This window comes from Bradysia coprophila, chromosome IV (genome assembly GCF_014529535.1).
Source record: "Bradysia coprophila strain Holo2 chromosome IV, BU_Bcop_v1, whole genome shotgun sequence".
Classification (NCBI taxonomy): Eukaryota; Metazoa; Arthropoda; class Insecta; order Diptera; family Sciaridae; genus Bradysia; species Bradysia coprophila.
The window spans coordinates 279,408-296,441 of record NC_050738.1 but is presented as its reverse complement, the minus strand read 5'-3'; the positions used below and the strand labels follow the sequence as shown (position 1 = coordinate 296,441).

Genomic DNA, 17,034 nt, shown 5'->3' with positions numbered 1-17,034 from the left:
AAAGTGGAAATCACGACTAAAATAATAAAGTAGAGGAACAGGAATAGGAACTCTTGAACAGCATACAATTATTCTTAACCAACACATGCTGCCGTGTTGAGTTAACGACTCGCAATAGGATAGGATAGGATAAGATGGGCAGGAAAGCTGATGCTTTCCAAGCACCTAAGCCGCCAATGGGTCTGTTGTACATTAACCATATTTTCGAGAGATTTTACAATTGTGAATTATAAATCGTATGATTCATCTATTAGAACATAGGTGTCGCTAGTAGTTGCCATTTTTAGAATCACGATTGTGACCATTGTGACTTACGCATGACGTACAAGAACTGTGTTCAGCATTTTTTGGTGTTTTCTTAGAGACCTATTACGGTCGATAGAGCTGGCTAGTGATAACTAACAGCAGATACCAATCATTTACAATTAGGAAAAACCCTATGAACTATGTCTGACACGGTAGTCGAACCCGTGACATATAGCGCTAGAGGTGTGCGCCGATCTTAAAATAGTCGGCGGCGGTGCGCCGATCGGCGCGCCGATAAATTTACAAAAAATCGAAACTTTCGAAAATAATGCAAAAACACTGAATTCTTACTGTCTTGCGATCTGAAGTATCAACCACTTATACAAGGAGAATCAACTGAGACGTATCTCACCTTTTATATTTTGAATGTACAATCACTGACCTATTATTTTAAAAACATCTAATTTAATGAATCCAAGAATGATTAGTGAGTTTGCTAAATGACATATAAGCTATAAGTTAACTTATAAGTTGGAAATTTTAAGTCACATCTTCATACTAGATGTTCTGCAGGTTTCTTATTTCCAACTATAATTTATGTCATTTACGCAAACTCACTACTATTATCTTTCGATTTATGCAATAACCGTTCCCGTTGCCTTTAGTCCATCTTCGATGTTGGAGTGAGATCGTAGTAGAAGGTTTTCGCAAATAAGAGATTCAGATAAACTTAAATTTATAAGTACTAAGCGTAATAAGTGTATAAACTACGCCAAAATGATTTTTTCCCCAATTTTTTTTTACATAAAGCAGCTAAAAATTGAAAATAAAGATATCCGTTTCTCGTCTTTTGACGAAAAAACTTGAAACCGGAAAGATATTCCACTTTATAAATTCCTGAAACATGTGATTTGCGCCATTTTCCACCCAAATTCCACATAAGGTCTTAAGTTTGCCACTTTACAATTACAGTAGTATCACACAGTTTTGACTGATTCACTGAATTTTGTTCTCTTTCTTCTTCCTCTTATCTGCATCAACAGACAATAAGAGAAACGTTGTCTGCCGTCTGCCGCGCTCCATTCCATTGCACAGAAAATAGAGTAACGTACCCAAGGGTTCACGTTAAGTGAGGATACAGAAAATACAAATGCTTTCGACCTCGGGTATCGATGGTGATCCTCAGTTGTATCCATCGATACCCTTCCCAAGACAGCAACAAACTTTTTCTTTGAACTAGTATTTAAAAATTTGCAAAAAACACTTGCCATCTACTGATGGAAATAGGATACGTTATAGAAAGCTACTTCGAAGATAACCCTATCGTAGCATCAGAAACAAAATCACCGTCGTACAGTGCAGGTAAGAAGAAAAACCCAAAGTTACAACAAAAATTTTTTAACCAAAAACTCCTTTCTACGCATATAGAAACCTGCCTTATAAATTAAGAGAGATAAACATTTGCTAAAACCTTGTACTCAGGCACACAATTTTTCAATTTAAGTTTATATTGCCGCCCATTAAAATGGCTGAAAGCACTAAACGTATAAAATTTCGGCGCGACGAAAATACAATCGTGAGCTATTATTTTTCGGCGTAAAATCGGCGGTGCACACCTCTATATAGGGCGTGAGTCCATCGCTCTAACGACTCGCAGTAACATTATTTTTCTTAAAATCGAATCCATTAAAATTTGAACTTACAACCATTCGCATATCTAGCAATTAATGTTCATTTCTCACACATTGTTGTCGATCAAGCATGGAGATAAATATCTTCTAAATATCTAAACTGATATTTATGAGAGATTGAAATCAGCATGGGATACAGCTCATGTCGATAGAATGAAATTAAAAGCAGTGAGATATATAGCAATAAAACGAACATAATTATTCGATGATTTTTTACAGCCCCGATGTGCACAAGAAATTTTCTATAAAAAGTTGGATTTTTTGTAGGGAAAAAAAATCTCCATTCAATTACGACATACGGGCTAATCGTTCATTTTATGCTCCTAAAAGCAATTGAATTATTTTTTTATTCATAAGCATCGAATGTGTTGATAGTGTGAAGATATATAAAATCAATAAAATGGAAATTTTGTGGACATTACGAGGAGTTGATGGAATGTGATGGTAGAAGAGATTAACATACCCAAAAAAAAATCAATCACCCACAACCACCTCATCGTTTAATAATGTAATGTTGTCCGTTTTAACTAAACACATGCACACAGCATACAATGGCCATTGCCTTGACACCTAAGTATATCAAATCAAATAAAAAAAATTGTTTGAAGTAATTGAATCCAATTCACATTTAAAATGGAACGAGTAAACAAAAACTTCGCTTTTGTTCATTTCAACTTTCAACATAAAAACTGAAATGTTCATTCCTTTATTTTTCCCTATGTGTGACTCTCAATGCCATCATGAGAATCGAAAAGTTCTAATGTTTATGACGAAGACAAAAAAAACTTTCTAACTATTCACGCTTAATGGCTATCACCGCGCGGCTACACTTATTATATCATTAATGCTTATTGCGTCGATGGTTCAGTGAGAGTCATAACGAACAGAACCATCAGAACCATTCTGACTCGGAAAGTCGTCTTTAACGGACGTTCTTAAATCGTTTTCTGGTGCGCGCGCATTTTTTTACGTTATTTTTTTTTCGGTGAATATTCACTTGCTACAAGTTTATACAATAAATGGTTTAGTGGCTTGGTTTATGAATGTGATATTTTCATAAAATATCGTGTCGTGATCAAATTTTTTATCGAATTAATCGGTTAATTTATAATTGAAAGTAATTACGGAGTATTACATTCGGTGTATGTCGTCTTATGTCTTGGATATATTTATAAACTTTGTTGAATGAGTAAGAATTTATCGCTCAATTTAGTAATGAATGGAATTAAATGAAAGTACAATTGTACGAGCACACGGAACGTTAACAATTTAAAGCATAACTAATTGAATAAAAGGGGAAATAAAATTGAATTTTTGAAAGAAAATTATTTAGAGAATGGACCTGTTAATATTGTGACTAAGCACAATTGTATACCGTCGAGATATTACACTAGAAGAAGGATTAATCATCCGGTGGTTATCTAGTTTTCGATGTCATATTCCGTCCATCGATAATATAATTTATGAGGTGATATGTCCTAGTATTGCAGGGCCCATATCCTTGAAAGTTTATCCAAGAATTTTCGCGAGTCATCATAAATTTTCGCGAAAATTCACGAATTTTGTCGATCTTTGCACATCACAAAAATCGAAGAAATATTCGTGAAAATTCAATCAATTTTGCGAAAATATTTTCAAGGCTATAAGTCCTTTGGACAGCAGTTCAGTACAGGAAACGGAATCTTTTAACGTTTTTTGTTGTACTATTGATATGGCATAAAAATACTCTAATGAGTAGGTCTTGATCATTGATTTGTACTGGACCTACTGGACCATTTAACCTTTCTTTTCCTTTGAAACTTCTTTTTAGAAAAATTTGAGGATTAAAAGTTAAATTTTGTTAATCAGTATAAAATGGCTTGTGCATTCTTGCTGGTGCAGGGCGATTGGAGAAAGCCTGAAAGTTGTAATGGTCTCACATCTTCAGGTTCAAGCTGACCTTCGACAGTTCATCAACTTCATATGCCCTTCATTTCCACTGGACTGACCATATGGGCTAACCGGGAAAATCCTAATGCGCCCTAGGCTTTTTTTTACTTATATATTGACGTCTGTTCCAAGTAGAGTTTGCGCTCGTTATTGAATTTATGATGCACTTTTGAGCGGAAATATCGCTGCTCGCTCATTCGATAGCCAGAACTGGCCTGTAAAAATTGAATCTTCTAATTTTCTGTTAAATCGAATTGAGTAATGTTCTGGAGCAAGTAAATTCAATCCGTTTGAATTTCTTGTGTAATATACTCGCGAACAAAAACTTAATCGAATTAATTTTCCAAATAATTTCCCACTCATCTACGAAACGGCAAGCCTACGTTCAATCAACCATTTTGTGCTCAAAAATATTTCATAAATTTTGTCTTTTCCATAAATTTTTGAAAAAGTGAATTGAACTTCAGTATAGAACGAGGGACATATTATTTTGTCATTAAGGTCACAAGTTCGCTACGAAAGCAATATAAAATAATTAAATTTTTTATATTTCAAAAATAGACATTACTGTGAAAAAGATACAAAGCGATTAGACTGAAAATGTGCGGGACATTCTTATAATCATCGCGTTATATATCTTAACGTTATATATGTGTTAATTAACATCGGCCAGAGACTCTGTTATAAAATGTAAATTGCGATAGACAATAAGTTGCAACAAGTGGATGATATATAGACTTTCGAGCAATCAGTTAAGCATTACAAATATTTGTTTGAACAATTAAAATTTAAGTGCCGAACTCAACAAAAAAAGAAAGAAAAGAAAATGCTTCGACTTAATCACTTCCTTACGATAAATCCAACCAAGAACATTGTGGCAATAACAAATTTCATTTTATTCATAACAAACGCATTGGTACAATGTGATTTAACTCATCAATTTAATGTAAACAATAATTTCGACAGTGTTCCCACTACAGTGAAAACCTTTGAAAATGATACTGTATTGCTGCCGTGCAACCATAACTGTAAGTATAATACAACAACGGCTGATATATTTTGTGTTATTAAATTGTAAATTATGCATATTAAATCAAAATAATTTAATTTAAGTGATAAATGAGAGTGTAATGATGTTTATGGCATATTCTCAGTTTTCGTTAGTTTCGCCAGCCAAGAGAAAAGATTTATTTTCAAGTGCTTCAAATAGATCGTAATGAGAGTACCATGGGTACAATGTTAAGCTGAGGTGTTAGAGTTGTTGTTATAAATAGATTCAACAAAATAAAGAAGTTGTGAAGGCTATAATTCGTCACATTTTGTTATTAATACTCACACTGGACTCAGTTCTCAGTTATATAACGAACATAATAGTACGTTATTGTGCTTTATTGTGATTAGGCAGGCAATGTAAATAAATGCATATTTCATAAAGGCCGTAGCACTTAAATGTTTTGCTACCTGCCCCATGCGAAAGTTAACCATTAATTCACATGAGGACTATTTTCGGTACATTTTTGTTAATTTTTCGTTGTTGGAAGTCAACTTTTGCATTACTTCGGAAACAACTTTGTGATACTCGCAAATTGACTCTTGTGTTTTTGAGCAACGTCTTCGGCAACTGTTTTTCGACAAGTGTAGTTGTATATCTTGGCTTCGGCTCGGATATACAAAATCTACACTTGGCGAAAAGACAGTTACCGAAGATTGTTGCTCAAAATCACCACTTGTGGGTTTGCTTTTATAACAATATTGTTAGCTCATGTAATCAATTACTTTCACAGCATCCAATATAACCTACTGTATCCTTAAATTATTAAGTCTATTAAACAAAACGATAATCCATACTCACTCAAACTCACTCGAATTTTGCAGAGACGTAGCTTCTTCTATAACATCTTACTACGCGTCTCTCAAAATGGTATGCATTTTACGTTGCTCGTTGTAGTCAAGTCACAGATATGTTAAAAAAGAATTCTTTCAATTCGTATTATAATTTTCTGTATCAAATTACTGGGAATGGGGTGCGTATATCAAATGCGGCTAATTAAATGCGCACAATTCTTTCACGTTTTCACTTTGATTGATAGTATTCCAACCCTTAGAATAGGGACGAATGTTTTCAAATGATTGCGTTTATGTTTTAGAAATGACCAATGATCTGATCATGGCCATTTTATAAGTGAAAGAAACAAACGGATGAAAAGGGTTTTTAATTGATTATTAGAGCAAGAGATTAAAGTCTTATAGACCGGCTATACAACAGTTACCAGACTATATCACAAAGACCGTCATTTTATATGTTAAACTGTTAAGTACTATATGTCTTTGTCTTTCATTGCTAGATGTTGTTTTTGCAAAGGAAAAAAAAAATATTTTCCATCTGACCATCTGGTTAGACTTTTTTCAATCGATGGTTTAATTAAAAGAAGTAATAGATTTTGTTTGTGCAGAACATTTTTTTGTGCAACTGCGGAATTGTGTACAGTACGTGCTGTATTAGATTGAGGTTAATTGAAATCTTGAAGATTTTATGATTTTTTGTGTATTTTAAAATGGCTCTATTTGCATTGATTTTTATCATATCGTTGTTGTGACAGTCAGTTTAGAGTCAGCAAGAAATTGAAGCCGGTGTTTTGCATATGTAAAACTGCCGCTTTTGTATCTAAGCTGTTCTGGATATGAAGGAGGTAATTTTACGCGTGTAAAACATTATACCATTTTTTCTGTAAGTTTTTTTTTCAATTGCCCACTGAGACTTGATATTCTGTTATCGAATTCAAAGTGCAATTATTTTAATTTGAAAGAAGAAGAAAAGAATTTAAAGACGGCAAGCATATGACCAGTATTATTATCGGGTCTATTACTTCCGTCGATCAAAGTATTTTGAATCTTGTACTTCAATTGTTTTAACATACAATTTACTATACAACGGACCATATTACCCAGAGCTTGTCGTTATTTCTGTTGTCGTTATCGATAACAGATGAATAGCCATATGTGACAGGTTAACACATTGAAAGAGTGCCAAACTTTTCTTTCTTACTGAAATCTTGAAACCGACCCTTCACTACTCAATAAATCAAGCTGGTCTGTTATTTATTTTTCTGTTTCCTTAACATTGTAAAGCTGTATATTATGTCTTGTCAAAGTAAAGACATGTTGAGATCGACGGTGCATTCTGCTGAGGTTTATTTTTGTTGAAGAAATCAGTTCTATAAAAGTGCATTTCTTTAAGTTATGAAGTCATTCCGTTCGCTTTCTCACAGCAACAGTGCCGAATTATTCAAATTGACGATTTAATTTTGTCAAGCAAACGTCGCCCGTCGCAAACACATTATCTTTCATAAATCGGAGACCCTTTTGTTGTTACGATTTTTTTTTTACTTTGTCTCCATATCGTTACCTTTGCGCATAAATTAAAGTTAAATTTATCGCCTTAAATTTAATCCAGAGCGGAAGTCATGTATTCTGTTTCTTATTATTCGTTTTTGGTCCATAATGACGGAGCATACATACAAAAAATAAAATCATCGTGGCACTTTCCACAACGTTTTAAATGTATCAAATGAAGTAAATTTGATATGAATAGACACGGTTTTATTGAATTAGTTTTGAGTATTATTATATGGTCTCTCTTGTATGATGAGTGGTGTTAACATTTTTCCATTGCTTTTGTTGCAACTCTAAACGTTGAACAATTGTTTGATTGTTACTGACTCTGCATATCAAGTCACTGTTCTTGCAAACAACACTGGTTGGTATATATGTATAGTTAAGTTAGGGAAATTGATGTAGAATTTCAATATAACATGAGACGTTTCGGTTCGATCAAACCAATTTAATCAATCGACATATTCGACATTCGAGCAATATGTTAAGCCGAGAATTTGATATAGGAAGGAATTGGAATTAATCAATTGTGACTTTGTGCTTTCGGGTCGTTTTTATTCTGTTAAGAAAATAAATGACTCAACGAACGCCAGGGAGGATTAGATTTAGTCATATAACAACTGTGTGACAAAACTTTATGATTTTGCTTGAAATTAACAAAAATGTTTTCAATTACCTGTTACCTGTTTCGTTTGTTAAAAGTGTCGCCTAGTGATTAACACAAAATCTTTTACTTCATTTGTTTAACCATTCTTTTACTATTTAATACACATGAACCGGAGTTCATCGCTTATTTTTGAAGTTACTGTCGTGGCCTGATTCTGAAACATTCTACATTCAAACATAAAACTTTCGTTTAGCTAAAATAATTTAAAATTTAAATTTGCAGCCGAAATTCGTAGCATTCGATGGATAAGGGAAGCCGTACTGATTATCGACACAAGACATCCTGAACTACTACCACCGCCGAGGGTGACACTGTTTCAAAATGGCAGTCTACAAGTTCGTAGCCTTAAGCCGGAAGATACGGGCGAGTATATCTGTGAGATAAAGACGATTGAAGGAGAACTGGCAACACAGTATCATGCAATCGAAGTACAATGTTCGTAAATTTTTTTTCTCCTTTTTTCAATTAATTCAATCAATCGAGTCGACTAATAAAAGACAATCCACGCAGATCCTCCGAGTGTTGTGTCAGATCCGAAAGGCATATTTGAAGTCAAAATTGGTTCCGTGTTTGAGATTGTTTGCGAAGCGAATGGAGTGCCTCAGCCGATAATCACTTGGAAGCGGAACGGAAGGGGCGAGTCTGACCATTTGGATAATACGCGACGAACGACGGTTGAAGTGACGAGTCGGGAGATGTCCGGACCGATTGAATGCATTGCTACGAATGGTGTTGGTGAACCGGCTGTTGCCGGCATCAATATGATTGTATTATGTAAGTAAATCGCCTGAATGGGCTACCGATCTATTGACGAATTGAATTTGCAGTCCCTCCAGAAATAAAACCTGAATCAGCAGTCGTCCATACGAAAATCAATCTCCGCGCTTCACTAGAATGTCACGTGATTTCCGCACCGGTAGCCACTGTTCATTGGTTCCATCATGGTGTGCCCGTTCTGCAAGATCTTCGTATATCGCGACACGATACCGATATTAACGTCAATCTTACCGTACTGAACTATCACGCAACGACGAAGCATGTGCTAACGATTAAGAAGGTGAAGGAAACGGATCTGGGAATGTACGAATGCCGTGCGGAGAACAAATTGGGCTTCAAAGGGGCTGTTATTGAACTGACTGGTCGACCATTACCATCCGCATTTAAGACATCGCCGTTGGCCTCGACACCAATGACCCACAATTTGATTTGGCAAACAGAAAGCTTATCGCAGATCTTCGAATATAAACTGAAATTCAGACAAATTCCGTCCGGAAATATTACTCCAATGAATCGACATACCACAATCGATTGGAATGAGTTGGTCATTCCATCTGAACTGTCCGAAGGTATGACGAATTTGATTTGATCGTTTGTTTTGTGAACTATGTTTCGTTTCTCCACTATAAGGTCCGATACATACGATCGGTTATACGTTACGCGGATTGATGCCTGCGTCCATATATGGTATGTCGTCTGCGTGGAAGTTTGTAAAATCGTCCTACAAATGATTTTTGTTTGCATTTTTCAGATGTAGCTGTACAGTCACGCAACAGATATGGTTGGAGTGATAACAGTCGTATCATCCGATTCGCAACAGGCGGTGAAAGTAAGTCAGAATTTCAAATTTTATGGAATTTGTAATCAAAAATCAAAAATTTAGTTGAACTGCCGAACCTATCGACCGAAACCATTGACTACGAGCCGATTGATGACAACTACATAACCGATATGAATACTCCAGCTGAATACAGTGACTATGCGATTTCGAAGAGTAATGTGGTGATGGGAAGCTTCTCACTAATCGGCTTTCTATTGACATTGAAACTTACTGTGTGCCGTTAATAAAGTTGACCGTTCTCTTACCGCTGAATATTCTTTGGTAGAAGGACAAACCAACAAACAAACACTCCCAGCGTACCAGCAAAAATATTTTCCTTTTTTATTTCCGCTCTCAAGTTTTACGTCTCTTGTTTGATGTCAACAAATGAAAATGATAGGTCATCCGAATCCGATGGCTGTGCGGACAGTGGATCAAAATTTGGTTTTGTGAAGCCGACTGGCGCCTGCTCTAACAGCGGATCAAAATTTGACTTCCGAAATACGTCCCGTTTCACCGGGACCGGACCGAATATCGGCTTTTGGCATCGACATTTCACGCCGTACACGACCACATAGGCGGCAAACAGCTTCGACGAATTGCATCGGATGTACTTCTGGATCACTTTCACATTTTTCGGTATCACTTTTGTGATTTCGTCGAATTTCTCTTTCAAATTGTGCGCGGAAACGGGATCATTGAAATGCGAGTAGGCCACCATCCATCGGCATGTGGGATCCGACGGAAATTGGGTGGGTATCAATTCTGTGATGGCGTAGTCCGACGATTTTGCTATGCTGAATGCGTGGAAAACGTTCTTTTCGTTGTCTTCTTTCGCACATCTCACGTAGTTGCAATTGTTGGTGCACACATGCTCTGAAAATAACAAATCTCATGTTACACAAAGACAGGATGTAGATCGAGTCGGTCATTTTAACATACCGGCCGTGTGTTCAATGCCATTGCTGGCAACCGACATCGGTGGAGTTGTGAAACTGTTGAAGCATGTCTTCATGAGACCGGTTTCATAATCTAACGAATATTCGACTGGTTGATCGATGTTCTCTTCGCTATATGTTTCGGCCATACTGCACGAATTACTGGCATCGGTATTCGGCACATCGAATGGTCTGATGCGAGCTGATTGTCTTGCAAGGAATTCAGTTGCTGAAGCCAGTCGAAATGACGATCCTAAAGTCGAAGAGGAAAATTAACATTTTTCCATCTCACAGATCATTAGTACACATGTCCGAGGCCATTACCTGAAAATGATTCCGGTTTGGGTAGTTTCAGATAATTTGCTATTCTGCGGGGCATTTTATAGAATTGATTTTGTCCGGTCGGAAATTCGGTGCATTTACCCTCGGCGTAATGTACGAAGAAGCGATTTGTGAGAGTCTTTTTCGGACGCAGAGCGGCATATCGTTTTACAATGGCAAAATACGAGCCGGTTATTGTGAACGACTGGTTGATTTCGGCGTTGGGCATTAACACCCAATAATAGTTCTCGTACTCTTTCACATGTTCGATTTGAATGTTCACTAGTTTGTGCCCGCTATAGACACCGTTCAATCCAAATATGGTGGCTACCTACGAACAAGTCAACCTTTAAAATCAAATAGATTTTCTAGCCAAAATAGGTTTACCTTCACATCCAACCACTCGGTGTCGGGTGCTTCGTTCATAAATGTTTCCAATTGAGTTTCCGTGAAGCAGGTCGCCTTGACGGGTTTGTATCCAGCATTTTTCCGTTTCAAGAAGTCCAACAACTGTGACCATGAAGTTATGTCCAAGTTGTCGTTTGTTCGCAAAGTGGCCTTTAGCATCCTGAAACGGAAACATTTGATGTTCGAACATTCGGTTCAATTTCCCCGCAGAAAATGTCGACTTACGAATAGTACGCCCACAGTGTGGTCGGTTTGTGTTTCTCCGCCAAATCCGTGAAATATTTCAGCAGAATCTTTTGCGTCACTGGTGTGCCACCCTTCAATTTATTCCACTTCTGGAAGTCGTCGTACGCTTTTTGGTATTTGTTCTTTGATAGTGCCGGTACAATGCTGGTTTTGGTTGATTCTTCCGGCGTGTCAGGATTGTAATACATGTCTTCATCCTCGTCCGATGACATCTTTGCTGTATAGTAAAAAATAGGTTCTGAGATGACCAAAGGTGGCTGTTCTTCAAAGTCGTACTGGTCAATTAACTGCCGCACTGGATGTCTCTCTTTGGTTGGCAAGTGTAACAAGGTTCACAGTGGGTTGCTTTTGTTTTGTTTGCAAGTTTTGATGATTTACGGTATCGTGCACTAAAACGATTGGTTAACTGATGCGAGGAAAGGTTTGAAGCGCTCTTACGGAACGATAGAGCAATTTTTAGCGATGCCTTGAAACCACAACAAAACACAAAATAGATCTGACAGACCAATGACATTTCATTTCACATTTAGTTTTTGTTAAGTTGGTAATTTTGACTCAAAAAGGGGAAAACTTTTCTTGTTCTAAAGAAGCGGCAATTTTAAAACATGCATCGATTGGTGTTGAGGTCTTATAGCATAGCCGAAAAAAAAAAGAAAAAGTTGAGAAGTCTGTCATCGTCTTGGTCGTCGTAAAGATCGTGGCACTTGCACAATAAAATGACCATCATCAGTTATTCCACCGGCTCCTTCATAAGGCAGTATGGCCAGACCGGTGCTGCGTTGAACACTTGATTGACAAATATTCAGATTTACAGACGTTGTTTACATCTAATTATGGGATGGAGATCGATCGAACCAAAAATTCTAAATTTCACATTTCACTTCGCTTACTGTAAACTGAATATATCCGCCATCGGGACTGCGTTGTGACATATCTCCAATTCACTCCATCCACAACCACATATGAGACGTTGTTTCGAACGCTTTTCAGCCTTGAACATTGTATCGTCATTGAGTGGAGCGCGCACCACTACACTACCCATCTGCAGGCTGGTCTCGAAGGATCCGCCGCACAGAGCCGGATTAACCCATGGGCAAAGTGGGCCCGGCCCAGGGCGCTGGGAAAATAGGGGCGCTTAGAAATTAAATTTTCTCGACAATGTAATCATTTCACGTTCAACATAAGTCATGCACAAATCAACGTCGATTAAAAAAAATTCGCGCTCGCTTCGCTTGCGTCTGTACATTACATTCTTGGGGTAAATGTGAGCTACAAGAAATGCATATATACATCTAACTTGATATTTTTGAATAATACAATATCTCCGAACTTAGTCCAAGTCCAAAATTTAGAACCCGCCTCCTGTAGAAGAAAGGACCAGCCTCTTTTCAATTTAAGTTCATAATGTTAACGTTAAAGGTGTGTCTAATTTAAGTGAAATAGCCGTGTCTTTAAAACAGGCAGTCCATTTTAATAAAATAAAATATTTCTTACCGATTCTGGACTGTCCAACTTTTTCTTCGACTCTTATTTCTGGACAGTCCAATTTTCTACTTACGAATCAATTCTGGACTGTCCAACTTTTTTCGCGAGTCTTATTTCTGGACTGTCCAACTTTTTTCGCGAGTCTTATTTCTGGACAGTCCAATTTTATTCTTACAAATCAATTCTGGACTGTCCATATTTTTTCGCGAGTCTTATTTCTGGACAGTCCAATTTTCTACTTACGAATCCATTCTGGACTGTCCAACTTTTTTTGCGAGTCTTATTTCTGGACTGTCCAACATTTTCTTCGACTCTTATTTCTGGACAGTCCAATTTTATACTTACGAATCAATAAAAGGTTGAATTCCCTAGGTTTGGAACAAAACGCCTTTACGTTAAATTTCGTAAAAGGATGAATTCCCTAGGAACGAGCTAACGCCTTCACACAGACTAATTATTAGACGATGCGAGAGAAAAAAAAATTAACTCCTAAGTTACCGACACCGTTCCGGCGCCCGGCTCGCATTGCGGCCCTCCGCTTCGCTACGGGGCAATGGGCTGGATCGCTCGGCGTGTTAAAACGCTTTTTATGTACAATTAAAATTGGTATTGGTTGGACAGTCCAGAATTGATTCGTAAGAAGAAAATTAGACTGTCCAGAAATAAGAGTCGAAGAAAAAGTTGGACAGTCTAGAAATAAGACTCGCGAAAGAAGTTGGACAGTCCAGAATTGATTCGTAAGTAGAAAATTGGACTGTCCAGAAATAAGAGTCGAAGAAAAAGTTGGACAGTCCAGAAATAAGACTCGCGAAAAAAGTTGGACAGTCCAGAAATAAGACTCACGAAAAAAGTTGGACAGTCCAGAATTGATTCGTAAGTAGAAAATTGGACTGTCCAGAAATAAGACTCGCGAAAAAAGTTGGACAGTCCAGAATCGGTAAGAAATATTTTATTTTATTAAAATAGACTGCCCGTTTTAAAGACACGCCTATTTCACTTAAATTAGACACACCTTTAACGTTAACATTATGAACTTAAATTGAAAAGAGGCGGGTCTTTTCTTCTACAGGAGGCGGGTTCTAAATTTTGGACTTGGACTATCTTCGGACATGTATAATACACGCACATCGACTAACCCAAGGCTGTTCGTATTTGGTTATTTAAAGCGTTTTTATGATGGTCCTGCTTTAGAAAAGTTGAACTTTGAGGCTTCTGGCTGAAGACACTATAAATAATTTTCAATAACCATTCCATTGCTTCATTTTCGTCAGCCGCCGGTGATAGTCGGATGATGGAAAGCTTTTAGCTCATTAGGAATTTTCGAAAATTTTGTAAATTCCTCATGAGCTGAAACCTGCTCATGATCGCCGGACAACGGGAGTTTGGAACAAATAAAGCAGCTGGAAAAGCTGCAGAACAAATCCGTTTCCGCCCATTGAAAATTGTTCATGGCATATATTCGCGATTTTTTTTTACCTAAATTTCAAGATCTAACACTTTCAGAGTGAAGACAAAGGATCATTCTAGAGTGCCCTAAACTTCAATACTTTTGGGATCCGAGTCCTAGATCCTTGAAATTGCTTCAACGCAAGTCGTTTTTTCCGAATCATGACCTTACCCAACGCACTGCTCCTAGCATGAACATAAGAAATATTTGGAGGCTGATGAAGTCAACGGCAGAAAATTAGAAATTTCTATGTTTACAATCAAAAGCCATTAATAGTTTAACACGAAATTACGAAACATTTTTATTCTTGTCTGATACAATGAAAACATTTAATGGATTACAATTTACTTTCAACGAATGAAGTATCTTTCTGGCACTGGTCGTCGTCAAATGTATTCGTTGAATGTAGGAAGTCGCACAAACGTTTCTGAAGCGTGCGGTATGAATAAATAAAAGTAAAAGTGTTGCAGTGTGGTAAGTAATACTTACGATTGATTCCGATATATTTGCTGTATCGAAGTTGTTCCATTTTTCTTCGAATTCGTTCATTTCACCATCGCGTAATCCACTGTTTCCTTCATAATAACCCGTCATTTTACCAACTTCATCTATGCAGCACATTTGTTTCTAATTACAGGAATATTAAACTTAAAACACATTCAATGTATTGATTGGCTTATCAACTCACAGCGAGGTTGAGACGATCTAAGCCTGAATCAGTTTTAGTGTATATTTTCAACAAACGAATTATCGCGTGAGGAACAAATTTTGGACCAGATGAAGGCAAATGTGGATCTAGAGCGAAGTCACAGATAGTTGTCCGCTGAAACGAAAATGATTTGATACTGTGAGCCCGCTTTAAAAAGTCTGAGATAATTAAATTACCACAACGGAAGTAGTGTTTTTCTTGGGGGCAAGGTATTCTAATTCAAATAAACTTTCAAGAATTGCTTCCTGAGCTCCGGTGTAATTAGATGTCATATTGCGACCAGGAACCAAAATTTCGCACACTTTAGCCTTGCAACGAAAAAAAAAAAAACAAATGAAAATCTTATCAATATTGAAGTCCCCGTAATTCAAACCGCATTTTCATATTTTGATGTTGTATATGTCATTGCGAGGATTTTAATAATTTCGTCGATTGTCAAACCGGCAGACTTCATATTAATCAATTGATATTGTGGTATTTCAGCATTTTTTGCGTGAGTTAATTCATCGGCCGTAAATAGTTTCTCTAGATCTCCTACTTTCTGGCATTGGTAGCTGTTAAATGCATTCGTTGATTGAAGGAAATTGCACAAATTTATCTGAAACAAAGTATTTGAATGCAGCACAATTAAAATGTTTCGATGTCGTAAGCATAATATTTACAATCGATTCCGGCACATTTGATGTATCGAAGTCGTTCCATTTTTTTTCGAACTCGTTCAATTCTTTACCGCGTAATCGACAGGTTTTGTCGTCGGAGAACATAATTTCACCGCCTGCATCGATGCAGCACATTTCTGTCTAATTACCGGAAAATTAAACTTTACAAAAAACATTTAATGTCCTCGGTTATCAACTCACAGCCGTGGTAACGCGATGTAAGGCTGAACGATTTAAATTGTGCATTTTTATCAAGCGAATTTTCATGTGGGGAATAAATTTTGGGCCAAATGAAAGCAAATGCGGATTTATAACGAAGTTACAGACTGTGGAGCGCTGTCACGAAAATGGTCGATACTGTGAACTTGATTTAAAAATTCATGAGAAAACAATTAAATTACATAAAAGGAAGCCAAATGATCTCTGCTCGGTAGAAGATCGTATAATTTAAATAAATTCTTAAGAACTGCTTCCTGATCTTTGGTGTAATTAGCTGGCATTTTTTGTCCAGGAACCAAAATTTCGCACAAATTAGCCTTGCAACGAAAACAAAAATTAAAATCTTATTAATGCAAAGTCACCGAATTCGTACATACCACATTTTCAATGACTGATGGACTTCTTTTCAATGCCCAAATTTTAATGAATTCGTCAATTGTGTAACCGGACATCCTATCAATTAACGCATGTCGTGGTATTCCAGCATTTTTTGCGCGAGTTAATTCATCAGCTGTAAAACGATTCGCTAGATCCTCTTCTTCTTGTGAAGAAATCGGATTAGCTGTACACACCTTCAAGATTATTAATTAAATTTAAATAGTTAGCGCGGCCTTATCGATGAAAAACAGCTATTGCAATAAAAATTTTGTACCTGAAGTAATCCAATGATCACTACGGCTAATATCTTGACACTCGTCATTTTTATTTAATCAATCCGGAAATCAAATTAAAAGCTTTCGCAGTGGAGTTTTGTTGAAAACTACTAACTGTTTCTAGATTGTGCCGTTGGCTTACATATTACGACACGCTAAAATGGTAGGGTAATGGAACTGGTTACGAGCCCCCCAAGCGAATTATTGCTAATATTTATTATTTCTTATACAAAATTAGTACCAACTAAGTACTTATGGTTACTAATTGTGATTCTGTGCATGTTATAAACTAATAAATTTCTTAGTTTTTGTATAAAATTTACTTTCAATCACGGCAGAGTAAAATAAACCAGGCAGGAGCGGTTAATTTTCGAAACGTCAAATTAGGGACCTAACACATGGAATGAAAATGAACTCAAATGAACA

General features: G+C 36.7%; 3 protein-coding genes across 5 annotated transcripts; 1 reads left to right on the top strand and 2 right to left on the bottom strand.

Moving 5' to 3' along the window:
• The first annotated feature begins 2,831 nt into the window (after window positions 1-2,831).
• LOC119066537 (protein amalgam) lies at window positions 2,832-9,793 on the top strand. 3 transcript variants are annotated; one of them, XM_037169062.1, is made up of 8 exons: window positions 2,832-3,126; window positions 4,428-4,894; window positions 8,149-8,361; window positions 8,437-8,700; window positions 8,754-9,272; window positions 9,334-9,390; window positions 9,455-9,532; window positions 9,587-9,793. In XM_037169062.1, exons 2-8 carry the CDS (start codon window positions 4,693-4,695, stop codon window positions 9,766-9,768), a joined length of 1,515 nt encoding a protein of 504 aa, XP_037024957.1. In that variant the 5' UTR covers window positions 2,832-3,126; window positions 4,428-4,692; the 3' UTR covers window positions 9,769-9,793. The 3 variants fall into 3 exon arrangements, with proteins under 3 accessions (XP_037024957.1, XP_037024959.1, XP_037024958.1); XM_037169064.1 differs by lacking the exon at window positions 4,428-4,894; XM_037169063.1 differs by lacking the exon at window positions 2,832-3,126 and having other exon boundaries at window positions 4,419-4,894.
• A 46-nt stretch (window positions 9,794-9,839) lies between these two features.
• LOC119066538 lies at window positions 9,840-11,940 on the bottom strand. Its single transcript, XM_037169067.1, has 6 exons — window positions 11,713-11,940; window positions 11,416-11,653; window positions 11,170-11,350; window positions 10,786-11,113; window positions 10,466-10,714; window positions 9,840-10,399 (listed from the first exon to the last, which is right to left on the bottom strand). Exons 2-6 carry the CDS (start codon window positions 11,646-11,648, stop codon window positions 9,885-9,887), a joined length of 1,506 nt encoding a protein of 501 aa, XP_037024962.1. The 5' UTR covers window positions 11,649-11,653; window positions 11,713-11,940; the 3' UTR covers window positions 9,840-9,884.
• Window positions 11,941-14,649: 2,709 nt separating this feature from the next.
• On the bottom strand, window positions 14,650-16,723 carry LOC119066536. Its single transcript, XM_037169061.1, has 10 exons — window positions 16,608-16,723; window positions 16,333-16,527; window positions 16,138-16,272; window positions 15,938-16,072; window positions 15,740-15,877; window positions 15,451-15,675; window positions 15,254-15,385; window positions 15,057-15,191; window positions 14,858-14,995; window positions 14,650-14,795 (listed from the first exon to the last, which is right to left on the bottom strand). Exons 1-10 carry the CDS (start codon window positions 16,653-16,655, stop codon window positions 14,706-14,708), a joined length of 1,371 nt encoding a protein of 456 aa, XP_037024956.1. The 5' UTR covers window positions 16,656-16,723; the 3' UTR covers window positions 14,650-14,705.
• Between the last annotated feature and the right edge of the window lie 311 nt (window positions 16,724-17,034).